The sequence below is a fragment of the Plasmodium brasilianum genome, chromosome 13 (assembly GCF_023973825.1).
Source record: "Plasmodium brasilianum strain Bolivian I chromosome 13, whole genome shotgun sequence".
Classification (NCBI taxonomy): Eukaryota; Apicomplexa; class Aconoidasida; order Haemosporida; family Plasmodiidae; genus Plasmodium; species Plasmodium brasilianum.
In genome coordinates this window covers 1,888,590-1,906,598 of record NC_090126.1, presented here as the reverse complement: position 1 = coordinate 1,906,598, position 18,009 = coordinate 1,888,590, and the positions used below count along the sequence as shown (strand labels likewise).

Below are 18,009 nucleotides of genomic sequence, written 5' to 3'. Positions count from 1 at the left end.
ATTTATAAAATATGAAAACATGATGAACGAAAGTACAGGTAATACTTAATGGGTAATACAATATATTCAGAAAGTGTTACTTCATCCTATTCAAGGAAATGTTATGGGGAGAGGAGGAACAAAAATGGAAATAAAGATGAGGAATGTAGTAATACCGAAAAGAAGGGTGGAGAAAGCAGTAACAACGAAAATAAAAATGGAAAAAGTAGTAACAACCAAAAGAAGGATGAATCAAATTGTGATAGTAAAAAACCGAGAAAGAAAAATGAACCAAAACTTCGAACCAGTGGAAAGTTATCTAAAAGCAGTATAAATGAAAACGTTGAATTATTCAAAACGAAGAATAGGGTAAAGAGGTACAAGCCAAGCAAATGTTTACTAAGAAATAGTATATTTTGTGTAAATTATAAAATAGATGATACTTTTTTCCCCTTATTAATGGAATTGAAAAATGAACCACAATGCAAAATAGTGCTTGTAGATGATCATGGTAATATTATAAAAGAAATATTAATTAAAGATATTGAGACGATAGAGAGCTCGATAAATACTATTGATATATTTTTAAGAATAAATAAAGAGTACACGGAACAGCAAAAATTTAATTTATGTAGTTTTATATTAAAAGATAATGATGATAAAATTTCTTTTATTCATAATATAAAAATGCTATACGGTTTAAATGTGTTAGAATATGGGACAGTAAAATATAATAAGATAAATACTGAAGAAATTGAAGAAAAATATGTATATGATAATAATATTTTAAATAAAGAAAATAAAAATAATTTTCAAAATTTATTAGATGATATAAATAATAAGTTATATAAAAACACACAACAATTTGAAAAAAATATTGAAAGAAAAAAAATGGATGAGATTATAAATACAGCATTAAAATTAGGACATGTTTATAATCCTATTATCATTTTAGGTGATATGCAAGATGGGGATATTATAAAAGTGAAAGAATTAAATTCAATGCAAACAGATAATTCAAAAAAAAAAGAAAATATATCTCATGATGATTTTACACTTATAGAATGGTTTTTATCAAAAAAAATCGGTTCCAATAATAATTTCAGAGAAGAATCGATTCATTGTGGTAATAATTTTTTATTGAAATCTTTTATGGTAGGCTATTTTATAAAAGTGAAGGTGTCCAAAAATATTTATATTAATAATAGAAAAACATTTGTTACTTCAATAAGCACAAAGGGACCAGTAACAATAAATGATACCACTGCAAAACAAATCTTAAAATATATATCCAATGTGAATGAATGTATTCAAATATATTTGTCATCCTCCGATATATATAATATTTTTTTTTCCTATACAGAACCTAAAATAAACATTATAGGCTTATTTATTTTTTACCCTGCTAATATATTTATTATGCGAAAGGGACTACGATTCGCCATCACACTGAATGAACAAAGTTATTCCGTAGATTATCTATGGAACTCTTTTTACTTAACAAAAAAGGATATCCTGTTTGACAAACCCTCGGACTTCATACCGACTTATATGGATATGGCTGACATTCATTTATATTTCATTACTTCCACGTAGGGCCGAAAGGGGAAGGGGAACAATGCGCTTATACCCCCACGCGCATGTGTACATATACAAATATATATATATATATATATACTTCAATATTACGTGGCCCCTTTTCAATTTAGCATATTATTATTCTTGGCCCTCCCATTAATCTAATTCCGCTTTGTTTTATTTTGCGTTATATATGTTTTATTTTTCACTATTTATATATATATTTTTTTTTATCCTTTTAGCTTGAACGGAGATAAAGTAAAATCGATCCTAAGAACAAACTCAAGCAACGAAAGAAACATCATATATGCAACTGTTTTTTTTTATAAATATCAAAAAAGGATAGAGGTTAAAAAGAAGAGGGATGATAAGATATATCAAAGAATTATCATCAGTGTGTTATATATATACTAATATAACGAGTTATTTACAAGATTCTTTTTTTTTTTTTTTTTTTTTTGCCTTTTTTTATTTGTGTTTGTAAGAGATGGTTTTATTATATTCTTTTTTATTTTACTTTCTACATTTTCTCTTTTTATTTAGTTTCCCTAAATTTTCTCATTTTTTTTTTCCCTTTTTATAACTATAATAACTTTACAGTCTATCGACGAGTTCATGCGGGATTCCCTGGCAGGGTCTTATAATAATCTTAAAAAAAAATTTCAAAACATTTTTTTAGATTTAAAAGGAGACGACATAAAACAGATAGATCTTGCCAATGCATAGAACTTCTAAACTTGGAGCAGTACTCAGACGTGTACGCTCGGGCAGGTCATCATTTATATTACGCACGTATATGCATATGTATATGCATACGTATATGCATACGTATATGCGTACGTATATGCATACGTATATGCGTACGCATATGCATACTTGCATATAGTCATTTTATATATAAAACAGCTGTTTTTTTTTTTAAATTATTACAATGAAACAACATTGTAACATGTACCTTAAATGTGATATCTGAAATTTTTTTTATAAAGTGAACAATTTTTAGTACAAAAAATAAGATAAAATAAGAACATATATACATATATATATTTTTTCCTTTTTTTTTTCCTTTTTTCCTGTTATTTTTTTTGTTTGTGCTTTAAATATATAGAAATGGGATATTGTTTCTGTTTTTTCCCATTTTTTTAATTTGAGTCATAATTGATGAAACTCGTTGCATTTACGTTATTACCTGGCTGATGTTGCAAATTTGAATAAATAAAATAAATACAATAAAATAAATACAATAAAATAAATACAATAAAATAAATACAATAAAATATATGCAATAAAATAAATGCAATAAAATAAATGCAATAAAATAAATGCAATAAAATAAATGTAATAAAATAAAATGAACTTAAAATAAAATGAAGTAGAAATAAAATGAAGTAAAAATAGAAGGCTAGTGAAACAGTTGTTTTTACAATTTATAAAAATAAAATATATTAAATTAAATACTGCAAACGAATTCTTGATAAATGAACTTTCATTAAGTTTTGATCGGCGGACCATTTTATTTTAGTTTATAGTAATAACCCTTAAAATACAAAAATGGAAGAAAGTACGTATTTTGAAGATTTGAGGACTTTGACACAAGCTACTTTCTGTTTTGAAAACGAAGATCATACATTAGGTAAGTCCATATGTCAACAAAAGAATAAAAACACAGTGATTATAAAAGCCGAAAAAGCGGTTAAAAAAAGCCAGCTATGTATCAAAATATGTATAATACGTATATATATATGTATGTATGTATATATTTGTGTATATACGCTTATGCACGTTATGCGTTAGCCGGTACATGTTCGAGTAACAGTTATTTTTATGTGCACTGAAAAAAAAACTTGTGTTCCAAAAGTTAGTATTTGGAAGGATTATTGAAATTTACATAATATGATAATAATTTATCTGATTTTTTTTTTAACATAAAAAAATTGTTTTCGCTCTCCACATTTAAAATATACTTTTAAATATATTTTTTTAGTAAAATTAATCTTTATACTTATTTGGCTGTTATGATATTTAAAAATTTTTAGGAAACTGTTTACGTTGTATTTTGCTTCAAAAAGAAGGCATCGAATTTGCAGGGTACACAGTACCTCATCCAACTCAGGCGGAGATTAACCTTCGGATTCAAACAACAGGTTGGAAAGAAAAACGCATCAAAATTTTTTGTTCCCACTGTACTTCGATAAGTATATACCTATGTAAGGGTGTATATACGAATGCACGTATGTGTGTTTGTTGGGCATTTATATATATATGCACATATGTGCACCCTTTTTTATTCGTTTATCATTATGGACAATGTATCTTGAAATGATCTTTTTTTCAGGTGAACCAGCAATTAACATTTTAAAGGAATCATTGGATGATTTAGCTCATATGTGTGATATTATGTTGGACAAGTTTAACAATACGTTAAAGAACTCTCATTAAGTTATCGAGCATATTTTATAGTATCATGTTCAATTTTAGTTTACTTATATTTCCCCATTTAGCCTTTTTATTTATTTCGTTGGCCTCTTTTTTTTTTTTTTTTTTAAAAGAGACACTTGTGCTTATTAAAACAAAAGAAACACACAAAAAAAGCAGAATTTGTAAAAAAAAAAAAAAATATATATATATATATATGTCTTAACATACATTGTTAGCATTAAAAACAACAAATCTGCATATTTTTATAAACATTTTTATCTTTTTTTTGTAAATTTAATTAAATTAAATAATTTTAAAACAACTTTAATGACGATCATAACAGTAAAAAAATAACCAGACTGTGTATATTCATGAAAAAAGGCTAACATAAAAATAAATAAAAAAGACCTTATATTGAATACATAAATTGCTCCTCTTGATAATAATCATGTTAAAAAATATACTACAGAACTTAAAAAAGAAATATAACTTCTCACGTTTCGTATTCTTTGCAGAGTTAGGTTACGCATTTGATTTACGAAATGAGGCAAATACATATCACTTCAAAAATAAAATAAAAACAAAAACAATTTTTTAATTCCAAAATTTATCGACAAGGTCATTCCGCGATATTTTAAAATGCTTAATTTTTAGTAATATAATGGGGAAACTTTTAAGTGGTACCATTTTTTTTTATTTCCATCGCACAGAACGTTTATTAAGAAAAACTGAGAAGAATTTATGAACACACAGGATATACAAAAGTAGTAATTTACTTAAGTATGTTTTCAAATTGAGGTGCAAAAACATTTATGTGCTTATATATATGTACAAATAAAATATTTAGACTCCATAATATAAAATAAAAGTATCTAAAAAGGCGCTCACAGTATTTATCTAATACACCCAAAGCTCGCACAAATATGTAGGAGAATAAATGTTACAGTATTCATGTTTTTAATGCGTATGAACTTATGTGCATATGATTCATATTCACGCGTGTTTATTCATGTACGTATGCACTTAATTACCTATTTGCTAAAAAGGATGAAAGTTAAGTGAAACCTTCAATAATGAATACATGTTTAAAAAAAAAAAAAAAAAAAAAAAAACTCTTCTTTCGATTAATAAATATTTATCAAAAAATGACAAGCCGATTTTTCTACCATTTTGCATCATAGACAATTAAAAGGAAAGAAATAATTAAAATTTGGCAAAATATTAAATATATAGTAGCAAGAAAAAACCATTATTTACGCTATTTGTTTAAAAATTCGTATTTTCTATTAGCATCATTAATTAAAAAGGTAAAGGTTGTGCATTATAAATGTATCGCGCTAAGTATATTTATTGAAAGAAATGTAAAATGTTTAATTAATAGATCTTTAATAGTTTATTACAGCGTTTATTACTGCGTTTATTACTGTGTTTATTACTGCGTTTATTACTGCGTTTATTACTGCGTTTATTACTGCGTTTATTACTGCGTTTATTACTGCGTTTATTACTGCGTTTATTACTGCGTTTATTACTGCGTTTATTACTGCGCTTATTACTGCGCTTGTGTTTGCGTTTAATTTGCAATCATCTCTGTGCACAATTTTGTGCTCATTTTTATGTTCATTTTTACGTTCACTTTTACGTTCATTTTTACGTTCCTTCTTATGTTCATTCTTATATTCATTCTTATGTTCCTTCTTATGTAATTTTCCATATTCCTTTTCATATTTCCTTTCATATTCATTTTCATGTGCATTTTTACATTCATTTTCACATTGAAGTTTTTTTTTTTTTTTTATAAATTGTTATAAAAAAACGACGGAGGAAAAATGTATTAAACAACATAAAAAAAAAAAAAAAATGTGAACAAATAATAATACACAAATAAAAAAAAAAAAAAAAAAAAAGTTTCATTTATACACTTTTTACATACATTTATACTATTTTCTTTTTTTTTTTTTTTTATATAAAATAATTTTATATAATAAAGAAGGTTGAAACTGATCTGCATTTTTATTGCCTTTACATGTATACACTTCTATACATTTTACTGACTGTACTTGTATACACTTCTATACATTTTACTGACTGTACTTGTATACACTTCTATACATTTTACTGACTGTACTTGTATACACTTCTATACATTTTACTGATTGTATAATATTATTGTATATTACATTTCTCTCCAAATTTTTATTTACATTACTTTTTTTGATTTAATGAAAAAATAAAATCAAGTTCTCACATATATAACTACATAGTGTATATATAAGCGGATGGGGGGATGATTTTATTTTAAGTTATTTACGCTATTCGTACAATTATTTACGTTTCTACAATACGAAAAATATACCAACGTAAAGCATACTAATATATATACACAATTGCGCATACAAATATTTGTATATAGTACTTAAAAGCGTACATGCGGCACGTACATTTTTTATACACATTTATGTAGTTAGGACGATAATATGAACACACATTAACCTATATAAAAGCAAATAAAAACATATATGTATCATTTATGATAGTAATTCTCTTTCCCTTTTTTCTTTTCCCTTTTCCCTTTTTTTTAGTTATATTATTTTAAGGTCATTATTTACCTTGTAAAAGGAATTTTTTATTTATACATTACTAATTTATTTCGAATCATTCTAACAAGGAAGATTATGAAGGAGCAGTATTACATTTTTGCTCCTTCAATTTTTCATTCTTCATTCGTCAATCTTTGTTGTTCACTTATTTCCTTTTGCTGCCATATGTTTTAAGAATTTATTCAAACAGCGCTCTATTTTTTATTATTTATGTAATACGAATTAAAGTATTCTTTTATTTCAAATATTCTTACGATTTTATTCATTTTTTCCCTTCATTTTAGAACTCATTATATAAGTGTAAAATTTTCATGCATTATTTACAAAACTGTACGTGTACTTGTAAGTGGTATATGTACGACTATAAGTTTAGTTTGTACAAAAGTACGACTACATATGTACGTGCATATATATATTTTACGTGTATATATTATATGTGTACATGTATGCATATTTATATGTACGCATATGTACGTATTCATACATATGTAAACATGTAAATACACTTTCATGCCCCTTCAACTGTGCAGCATAAGGATCAAACTTTTTTTTTTTTTTTTTTCATTTTATTTTTGCTTATTTTATTTTATTTTTCTATTGTGAATTCTTAGCAAATAAAATAACACTCTGTTTTCTTTGCATATTCCTTTTCCTTTTTCTTCTTTATTCTTTATTCTTTATTCTTCTTTCTTTTTTTTTTTTTTTTTTTCTCTTTCTTTCATTTAATTCTTTTACTGCATGCTGGATTTTTTTTTTTTTTTTTTTTTTTCATTTTTGCCCTCGCACTTGCTTTCCTATAAATTGTCCCTTAACCAGGAGTTTCTACATTATCAGTACACAAGTTTAAATAAAATTTTTTTTTCTTTTTATTAATTTTCTTAACAATTTTGATAAGTCATCCTTGGTTATCAGAAAAGAAGTATTCTCCTTTTTTTTTTTTTTTTTTTTTTTTTTTATGAGCTAAATATATTTATTTGAGCGCACTGTTTAACAATATAAAAATATATGTACATATTGGTATACTTAAGTATATATGTACGTTTATATATATATGCATATACATATATATGTTTATATATTTGTGTTTATATATATACAAACATAGGTATACGTAAGTACATATATATTTTCATATATATGTTTATAAATATATATCTACACATATTACAAAAAGTTAACAGTAGTCCCTAAAATAAGAATAAAAATGGAGGAGAATAACCAAGGGGAGAAGATAAACAATTTAAACACACAGCTGTGTTTTGTAAAAATGCTAGTAAATAATTTAGTTGCAGGTTCAGTAATAGGTAAAAATGGATCGATAATTACAAGTATAGAAAATAAAACGGGATGTAGTTTAAAATTATCTCCAACTAATTCTTACTTTCCAAACACGCAAGAAAGGGTTCTAGTACTTTGTGGAAAACAGGAACAAATAAATAATGCACTATTAATAATATTAGATAAAATTAGACAAATAACAACTCAGAATTATCAAGAGAAACAAAATATGAATAATAACACTGCACCAAAATATACATGTAGGATTGTAGTACCAAAATCAGCAGTCAGTGCAATAATTGGAAAAGGAGGGCAGCAAATCAAACAATTACAAGATTCTACTGGGTCGAAAATTCAAATATCAAGTCGTGAGGATGGATTAAATGAAAGAATTATTTCAATTATTGGACCATTTGAATCAGTTAGTGATACAGCTATAAAAGTAGCAAATTCTATACAAAATGATCCTAATTTAAAAGATTTATTAAATGTTATATATAATAAAGATGCTAATTATAATTCTAGAAACTTAACACATAATTTTGTTAACCAAGTTCCTTTAAATGGTTATGTCATGCCACAGCAATATGGAGTTTTTCAACATGAACAATATATGGATGTTAATATGATGAATTCTCTTATGAGACATAGTCGTGATTTGTTTAATTTACCTTGTGAAATTTCTATACAAATTCCAGATGAATTTATTGGATCTGTTATAGGGAAAAATGGTTCAAGATTAACTAATATTATGAACAGTACAGGTGCACAAATAAGAATAAGTAGAAAAGGGGAATTATTACCAGGAACTGCTGATAGAAAAGTTCGAATTATGGGAACTGTTGCAGCTGTGCATGCAGCACATGTTTTGTTGTTACAAAGATTAGAATCTGTTTATATGCAGTTAAGAACTATGCAAGTTAAATGTGATGCATGAGGTTTCCTTTTTTTTTTTTTTTTTCTTGTGTATACATACTAATGCAAAACAGCGTGAATAGAGAAGCTTCCTATATATATGTGATGCTACGCAGAGAGCAGCTTCATATATGTACGTGCTTCTGTGTATAGAGAATCTTCATATATATATATATATGTGCTACTGTGTATAGAGAAGCTACTTATATATATATGTATGTATGTATGTGTTAATGTTCCTATAGCAGCGTGAACTTGAATAATAGACCAATGTTGTTTTAAGCTTTATTTGATACAAATAATGTAATTTTCATTTCTTCCTTTATATAAGTCGTTAATATTTTTTTTATATATTATCATAATATATAACCTTCTCATAATTATGAACAATATGTGTTTTTACATTTTTAATATAACATTTCATATTATAAAAGCTTTATTTAATATGAATCTAATTTCTAACTTAACAACTTAGTCCCTTCTTTTATTTAATAATAACGTCATAATATGTAGGTCTATCCCCATACAAACTCATATCCTTACCATTACTGTTAGTATACTGATATATATATATATATATAGTATATATACATACATATTAACCCAACAACAAACCAATTAATGAATGTATTAAAAATAATCGTAATAGTTAAAAATTGCGCTATCACATATATGCCCTTTTCATTATCTACTTGAAAAGATATATTTATTTCATTAAAAACATGTTTCTATATTTTATAGCTTCACTTTTCTCCTGTTTACAACAGTGAGAAGTGAAGATACAAGGCATGTACTTTGTATGCGCATTAAAAGGATCATTAAGAAGGAAACACTTAAGTGCGTAGGTGTTTGTATTTGCGTATATGTTTCGTACCGTCATCAATATACATTCTTAATGATGCCTATACGTGCATATATATACATATATATATATATATGTACATATTAACATGCACGCGTGTACAACATCTTGCTTCTAAAATATTAGTTAAAAACGGAACAAGAATGAGCAATATTACCTCACTACAACATATGTAGATAAGTGTTCATAATACAAACTTACGGTTTATGTGGAAAAAATATAAGTGATAATCATAATGATATTAAGAGGATGATATTCCCAACTTGCAACATACTATATTCCAATTAACTGTAAATTCTTTCCCCCTTTTTTTTTGCAAGTATTTGTAAATACTGATACTTTATGCATGTGATTATTGTTTTTAACACTTAATTTTACATGAACTGTAGGTAATGGCGTGCTCCTTTCTCATACATGCATACGCATAGAGATATGAAGATACATATACACATGGGCGTGTCTATAATCAGAAAAATAGCAAAATTTCAATAAGGTAACTGCAATATACATAATTTATTTAGCTCGCACAATAAAATACATGAAAAAAAAAAAAAAATTAACACATACATTAAGAACTCCCCTTTAAAACACCATAATATAATAATTTGGGAAAATGACTTATTTCATTTGTGTTTTAATTTAGTTAACATATATAACTGTTTAAAAATATGTGGGTAAAATAAAGCAAAATTTCCAGTTAACCATGATAACAGCCGTTTAAATTTGTATTCTTCTTGGGTTGCATAAAAAGATGAAAAAAGAGAAAAAAAAGGAATAGGGGGTATTGTACGATATATGCGGGGAAAAACAGAAATATAGCGAAAAGGAAAACTTAAGGTTTTCCAATAATTCTGCTTTATTGATATAATTATGGACTTATTACACGGCGATTTAATACTTTTTTTCTCCTATATTATTTATTTTTCTTTACTTCATTCTGTTTCATTTTGTTGCATTGTTTTACTTTTTTACTTATTCATTCATTTATTTACTCTTTTTTTTATTTATTCTTTTTTTTATTTATTCTTTTTTTTATTTATTCTTTTTTTTATTTATTCATTTATTTATTTACTTATTCATTTATTTATTTACTTATTTATTTATGTATTTACTTAATCATTTATTTATTTATTCATTTATTAATGTTTACTTATTTATTTATTCAATCTCATTTATTTATATATTCAATTTTATTTGTTTATTTATTCATTTTTATTCTTTTATTTTTTTATGTGTTTGTTTTTTCCATTTCTTCAATGCAAAAAACATTACACGTACCAATTTTACATAAATATTATTTTAATAGCTCTTTTCCTCTAATTATGAGGGATAATTACCTACTTAAATTTAATACATACATGGTGAAATTTATGGATTAGCATTTTTCTTTATGATATTATTTACCATTGCTCTTTTTCTTTTATTTAGCTTTTATAATTTTTGCATTTTTTAAATTCATATTTTTGGCATTTCTTAATTTATTTTTATTTTTGTTGGGCATTTTATACTCCTTTAATTTGAAAATGTTCAACTATTTGTTTTTAATTTTTCTTAACTCTTGTGCCATCACATTTCAGTTATTCCTATTATTAACTATTACCCAGCATAATTTATATTTATATTAATATTTATATTTATAATTTATACATATACAAATAAATGTAAATATAATACATATTTGATTGTAAAAATAGGTGTTACAGGTTTTTAAACTTTTAATCAAATTTGATATTTTTTTTTTAGCTATCATATCTCATTGTTCGTATTTTACTCTTGCTCCTTTTAAAGCATGTACGTAAGATATTTGTAAAATGTGTGCATGGTATGTTTGTATGTATGTATATATGTATATATGTATGTATATATGTATAAATGTATGTATATATGTATGTATATATGTATGTATATATGTATGTATATATGTATGTATATAAGTAGGATGCTTGCATAAAGTGTATGTAATATGCTATTATTTAGTGTACGTATTATTTTTGCATAAAATGTACGTTTTATGCTGAAACTTTTGCCATATTTGGCATAGCTGTGTGTATTAATTTATTCTTAAATATTATTAAGATTTTACACTCCTTAATATATTAGAGATAGGTTTTTTTCTTAACTTTCTTTTCTCACATTGATGATATCAATTTACATTCTTTCCTTTTTTGCACCTTTAACTTAAAACATTTTTATTAGAAGAATGATAAATACAATATAGCAAACATGATTAAAAAAAAAAAAAAAAAAATAGTTCTATTTGCTTAACAGAGATCATATTATTTTTATAAAAAGAATCTTGGGCTTTTTATATTTTTACATACATATAAACAGATACATAATATATACATATATATATAATTACATATTAGTAAAAAGCCATACTTAAATATTTCATATAAATTGCAAATTTTATATCAATTTTTTTTTTTTTTCCCAAATTGTACTATAACGAATTTTTTAATTTAATGTTAAAATGAAATTCTTATTATTTATTTTTTTTTTTTAAAGTGTATTTTAATTTATATTTACACAATGTATATATATATATATATTATATATGTATGTATATATGCATACCATTTTTTTACTTTTTAATTTATCCCTGTTTTTTAATACAAATTTAAAAGATAGTTTATTTTATTTATTTTAATTCTTGTTATTTTTTGTTTTTATATTTTTTATTTTCATGTATATGTACAAATATATATATATATATATATACATGTACATATATATATACATATTATTTTTATATATATGTACATATTGTATGACGATTGTGTTTTAAAAAATCATTTGGGCTTATATATTATTATTTTTTTATATTTGCCTTTTTGTAATTTTGATATAAGTAAATGTATATATATATTATATTCTGTTATGCTTATTCTTCCTTTTAATTTTTCCTCTCCATATATCTTAGAATGTAACCTTGTGTTGAATAAGAAAAAATGTAAATTATGAACCCTTTTTATTTTACCTTTTTATTTTACCTATTTATGTATACAGATATTATATATAAATATATACGTACATACTGTATTATTAATACGCATGTACCTCAGTACATATACATAAATACATATCCATGTATATATTTCTCTTACATAATTATGTATATTATACGTATATTCGTAAAAGTATATGGTTTAAAAGGGTTTATGCTCTTTTATTAATGTTTTTGATTTTTGATTTTCCAATTTATTGTGTATAAATAAAATATTTATTATGTTTTATCTTTTTTTCTTTAAACATATTCAAAGTAATAAGAAGAGAAAAAGAAAGCATCATTTTATGTATCTTAAAATTGCATAACATATTGTTAAAAGCATACATATGTAAAACACACAAACAAACAAACAAACAAACAAACACACAAACAAACAAACAAACAAACAAACAAACAAACAAACAAATAAACAAACAAACAAATAAACAAATAAACAAAAAAAAAATCATAAAAAGGAATAAATTAATATAAGTAAATCAGGAAGAACAGGGAGAAGGAGCGGAAGGAAAGAACAGAGGAGAAAAAATCAGAAAAAGAGGAAAAGGGAAAATACATATGTATGTGCGTATACATTTATACGTATGTTTGTATATATATGTATGCTTGTATAGTTATATGTAATACATGTATACAGTAAAATATAGAAATATTTTCCTTTATTGTCCATACATTTTCCTTTAAGAAAGAAGAGATAAAGTAAGGTAAAAAAAATAAGATAAGGTAAGATAAAAAAAAGTAAGATAATTAAAGGTAAGTGAAGATAAGACAAGATGGACATAAAGAACATGAGAAGTGAGTTTATTTTAGAAGAAGAAAGGAACGTTTTTGAGGACTACATGTCCTATGTAAGTGACAGTAACAATAGGAGTGTAGAAAGTAAACATTCTAGGTGCTCAAGTAGAAGTTTGATAGAAGAAGAGGAGGATGAAGAGGATGTTAGCATTTCAAAGAAAGCGAACAAAAATATATCGATGAATGCGATTAATGAGGAGAAGCACCAAAGAGAAGAAGGGAAAGAAGTTAACGAAGGTAATAAAGACAAAGAAAATGAAAAAGAAGTAACAGAAGTATGTGCGGAAACAACAACTAGAAATAATAAAAATATACTAGATAGCGAAGCGCTGGAACATAATAAGAAAAAGATGTCATCAGAAGGAAAGAAAAAAAATGATTTCGAAATTTTGGAAAATAGAAATTTTTCAACAAAAGAAAAAATGAGAGAAGATCCTTGTTTTGTTCCAAAGGAAGCAAGATATTTCCTTCATGATAATAGATTTGAAAATAGTGATAAGAGTAATATAAAAAAAAAAACAAGTGATAAAAAAACACAAGGAAATAGTAAAATTAGTTATATAGATAAGAAAAGATGGAAACACGATTTATTTTATGATTATAAATATGATGATTATTTTGTAAAAGACAGAAATAGTAATAAAAATTACCATACAGTTTATAATAATAGATATTACTCAACTAGAAATAATAAACATGATAGGAATAATTATAATGTTATATCTTATAAGAACAATAATAAAGATAATTATTATTATAAAAATAATCGTATTCAAAATTCGAAGGTATTAAGTTATCATAAATATTATAATGAAAACTATAAAATTAAGCTCTCAACCAAAAATAAAAAAGACGAAAAAACAAACAACATGGTATACAAGCAAAAATTAAATGCTTCGTTAGATAAAGAAAAAATAGACACATTCGTAGACGATAACGAAGATAGTGGTGTCAATGGAGTTAATAGTATCAGTGATACTGTACACACTCATGTGGATAAAAGGAACAAGAAAGAAATCACACTAAGAAAATATAAAGATAAAAATATTGATGCAGGTTCCAATGAAAACGTGGAAAAGGTAAATGGTAGAGAAGGAATAAATGAGCAGGATAGAAATTCAGGAAAAAGCACAAAAGAAAAGGGAAAAGAAGTAAGCAAAGAAGTAGGCAGAGGAGTCGACGAAGGAGATGAAAGTGATATAGACAGAAAAGTCGAAAAAGTAATCGGTAATAAAATCGATAGAGTTGTGGATGAATATGCGGATAGATACAAAAATAAAAGTTTGGATAAAATGGACGAACCTAGCAGAAGCAAATACGGAAATAGGAAAAAATACGATGTAAGGGAAAAAAGAGAAAATTTCAAAAACAACTATAGTAATAACGAAATGAAGAAAAATATATCATTTTATAAATCAAAAAGTAGCTATAATAGCAACCAATTAACAAATCAGAGGAATACACCCAATAAGTATCAAGGGGCACGATTTGTTTATTTAAAAGATGATAATTATTCTAATCAGCAAACAGCAAAAACAAAACATAATAGTAAAAGAAATTATATATATGAAGAAAATTTTAATAATAGTATTAGCTTAAATGTGCATAAAAATTTGAATAATTCTGCGTATTCAAAAAAAGGTGATTCTCGAAAAAATAATAACAACAACAGTAATTATAGTTATAATAATGAAAGTACTAAGAAAGTGGGTATTAAATTGCATAGTAATGATCATTCAAATTTAAAAAATTATACTAATGGGAATTTTAGTCGATCTATTAATGTCAATGTCGATCGAAAGAAAAGCGAGTCGAAATATAGGCCTTCAAGGAAATATAACAGTAGTAATCCTATGAAAGATGTAGGAAATTTAAGAAAAAAGAGTGAAAAGGAAACACATAGTAATAAAAATAGTAGTAACAATAACAGTAGAAGTAACAACAATAGTAACAATAACCGTAGTAGTAATGACCATGGTAACACTAGTAACAACAGTAAGAACATAAACAACAGTAACTATAACAGTAATAGTAATAATCCCAGCGAGGAAAAAGGAAAAAATAAGGATAATTTTCCAAAAAAGGAGAATAATGCAGAAAAAGTTGTAGACTTGAGAGAGACAGAGGATAAGGATTGTAACATTGAACATGCCAGCAGTAATGATAATAACGTGGATAGTATAAGGAACGATGAAAAAAGTAGACAAAACTATATCAAGAGAAATAAAATGTTTACCACAAGACATGTTCAGTGTATTGATAAAAATAAAGGGAAGATAAAGAGCGAAAATGGTGTCGATTTATTTTATAAGGAAAATGAAGAATGTGGTATGAAATACCATGATAATAATAATAATAATAATATGAAAATTTCAAGGGAGAAATATGCAGTAAATAACAAATACTCAAAGTATTATGCGCGTAGAGAGTCATCCCCCAAAAGGAGTTATAGAAATGTGGGCGATGGGAATAGTAGTGGTATTAATGGCAATAGTGGTAATAGTAAGAGCATTAGTAACAGTAATAGTAATAATAACTATACTGAGATTGAAAAGAGGAAATTCAATAGCTGTAGATTAAGTACCTATAATGACGTTAATACAAAAGGTGAAAATAATGAGAGTGCTAGAAAAGGCACCAAAAATGATGATAACACCATAGAAAATAATTCCGATGCATATTATGATGATATTTATAGTAGTTGTAATTATAACTGTAACAATTGCAGTGGTGATAAATGCAATTGTGAGTGTTATAATATAAAAGAGGAAAAGAATGAGTCAGACATAGACGGAGAAGCAAATCAAATAAAGTATAACGATAAGATTAAAAAAATGAATAGTAATACATTTAAGTCAAATGTTAATACTTTAAAAAAAAAAAAATATAGAACTCATCAGAATAATGAAGACAATGTTGAGTACAACAATAATGTAATGAAACAAAACGACGCTAATAATAATTCCGCAAAGCAGTATAGTAATAAGGGAGCATATACAAATATCAAGAGGAAAAAAAAAGAAGAATTCGTAAATAATTTGAATACCAGTATGTGTGATATGCAGAATAATAAAGATGGTAATTATAATAAAAAAATTGATGAGCATATCCGTAGTAATAATATTGGAAATATGCAGTTGTATCAAGATAATAGAAGGAGCAGCCATATTTCGACTGACAGCAATAGTTATCATAAGAATAGCACTATCAATATTAATAATAATGATCATAGCACTGACAACAGGAATGTCAATTGCAATGGTTATAGTAATAGTAATGGCAGCGGTAATATTGGTGGTAACAACAATGGTAATAATAATGAAAAGCACTATGCTAATTATGTAAATAATAATGGTTATAACACGTACTGTTATGATAACAGTTACATTGATAGTAATAATAATAGTAGTAATTACTATTACAATGATAATATGTATGGAACAAATAATACGAATTACATAAATGATAGTCCAGCCTTTTACAATGATCACCGTTACCTTAATCATCATATTAATGATCATTACATGAATAATGCGTATATGAATAATAATTATATGAACAACCCAAATTATATGAACGGCAGAAATTACATGAATGATGCTAATTACATGAATGATGCTAACTATATTAATGATGCTAACTATATTAATGATGGTACATATATAGCTGATACCAACTACATAAATGATGGCAATTACCCAAGTGAGTGTAATTATATAAGTAATCATTATATGGGTGATAACACGGGATATATGAATGACAATAGAGGAGGAGGAGGAGGATATATGAATGAAAATTACGTGTATGAGTCATATATGAACAATAATTATATGAATGGAACAAATAACTATTACTACGATGCTGTGTACGCGAATTATGCAAACAAAAATGAGAAATACTATTAAAACGGAAAAATGGATATATAAAACGGGGAAGACTTTTGATACAGCTGTATCGAAAAGAAGAAAGAAAAAGAAAAGAAAGAACTGTGTAATTTTTGTAAAAATTGTTAACTTGTTTGTTTAATGAAGCCATTAGCATTTGACACATTCCCCTTTTAAAATAGATAAATGGAAGATGGAACGTACTTTTGTAAATATACTACATATATATAGCCTCCCGCAGGCATATATGTATGTATGTATATATATATATATTTATATAAATGCAAGAGTTACTAGAATATACATATATATATATATAATAAAAAAAAGTATCAGCTTTTGTAATTTTTTTTTTTTTTTTTTTTTTTGTTCCATTAATTTTTTTCTTTAAACCCCAATGTATATATTTGTATACATATATATTTATTTATATTTATGTTTAGTTATATTTATTTATATATGTCTATGCCATTAACCTTTTATTTATTTATATATATGGTTATTACTTTCTTCTACCTTATTCTTTATTCGCGCTTTTTCCTTTTTTTTTTTATTACTTTGTGATGAATGTAATTAAAAAAAAAACTCGAGCATGTGCATATATATATATGCATGAGTATGTATTATGCTCGTATGAATAATTTGAACACATATTCTTTATATATTTAAGAATTATGATTTCTTATATTTTTG

At 25.2% G+C, this 18,009-nt stretch overlaps 4 protein-coding genes and 1 pseudogene across 5 annotated transcripts; 4 read left to right on the top strand and 1 right to left on the bottom strand.

Moving 5' to 3' along the window:
- Positions 1-48: 48 nt before the first annotated feature.
- On the top strand, positions 49-2,283 carry MKS88_005068 (uncharacterized protein; the record flags this gene model as incomplete). The annotated part of the gene is made up of 3 exons (XM_067218295.1): positions 49-1,571; positions 1,800-1,905; positions 2,158-2,283. The coding sequence occupies 3 exons, from the start codon at positions 49-51 to the stop codon at positions 2,281-2,283; spliced, it is 1,755 nt and encodes a 584-aa protein (XP_067071443.1).
- Positions 2,284-3,108: 825 nt separating this feature from the next.
- On the top strand, positions 3,109-3,996 carry MKS88_005067 (annotated as a pseudogene). The gene is made up of 3 exons: positions 3,109-3,268; positions 3,594-3,701; positions 3,893-3,993. Coding segments are annotated over exons 1-3 (369 nt in total).
- A 1,353-nt stretch (positions 3,997-5,349) lies between these two features.
- On the bottom strand, positions 5,350-5,743 carry MKS88_005066 (uncharacterized protein; the record flags this gene model as incomplete). The annotated part of the gene is made up of 2 exons (XM_067218294.1): positions 5,350-5,530; positions 5,574-5,743. The coding sequence occupies 2 exons, from the start codon at positions 5,741-5,743 to the stop codon at positions 5,350-5,352; spliced, it is 351 nt and encodes a 116-aa protein (XP_067071442.1).
- Positions 5,744-7,779: 2,036 nt separating this feature from the next.
- On the top strand, positions 7,780-8,790 carry MKS88_005065 (RNA-binding protein Nova-1; the record flags this gene model as incomplete). The annotated part of the gene is made up of 1 exon (XM_067218293.1): positions 7,780-8,790. The coding sequence occupies one exon, from the start codon at positions 7,780-7,782 to the stop codon at positions 8,788-8,790; it is 1,011 nt and encodes a 336-aa protein (XP_067071441.1).
- Positions 8,791-13,410: 4,620 nt separating this feature from the next.
- On the top strand, positions 13,411-17,337 carry MKS88_005064 (Btz domain-containing protein; the record flags this gene model as incomplete). Its single annotated transcript, XM_067218292.1, has 1 exon — positions 13,411-17,337. The coding sequence occupies one exon, from the start codon at positions 13,411-13,413 to the stop codon at positions 17,335-17,337; it is 3,927 nt and encodes a 1,308-aa protein (XP_067071440.1).
- Between the last annotated feature and the right edge of the window lie 672 nt (positions 17,338-18,009).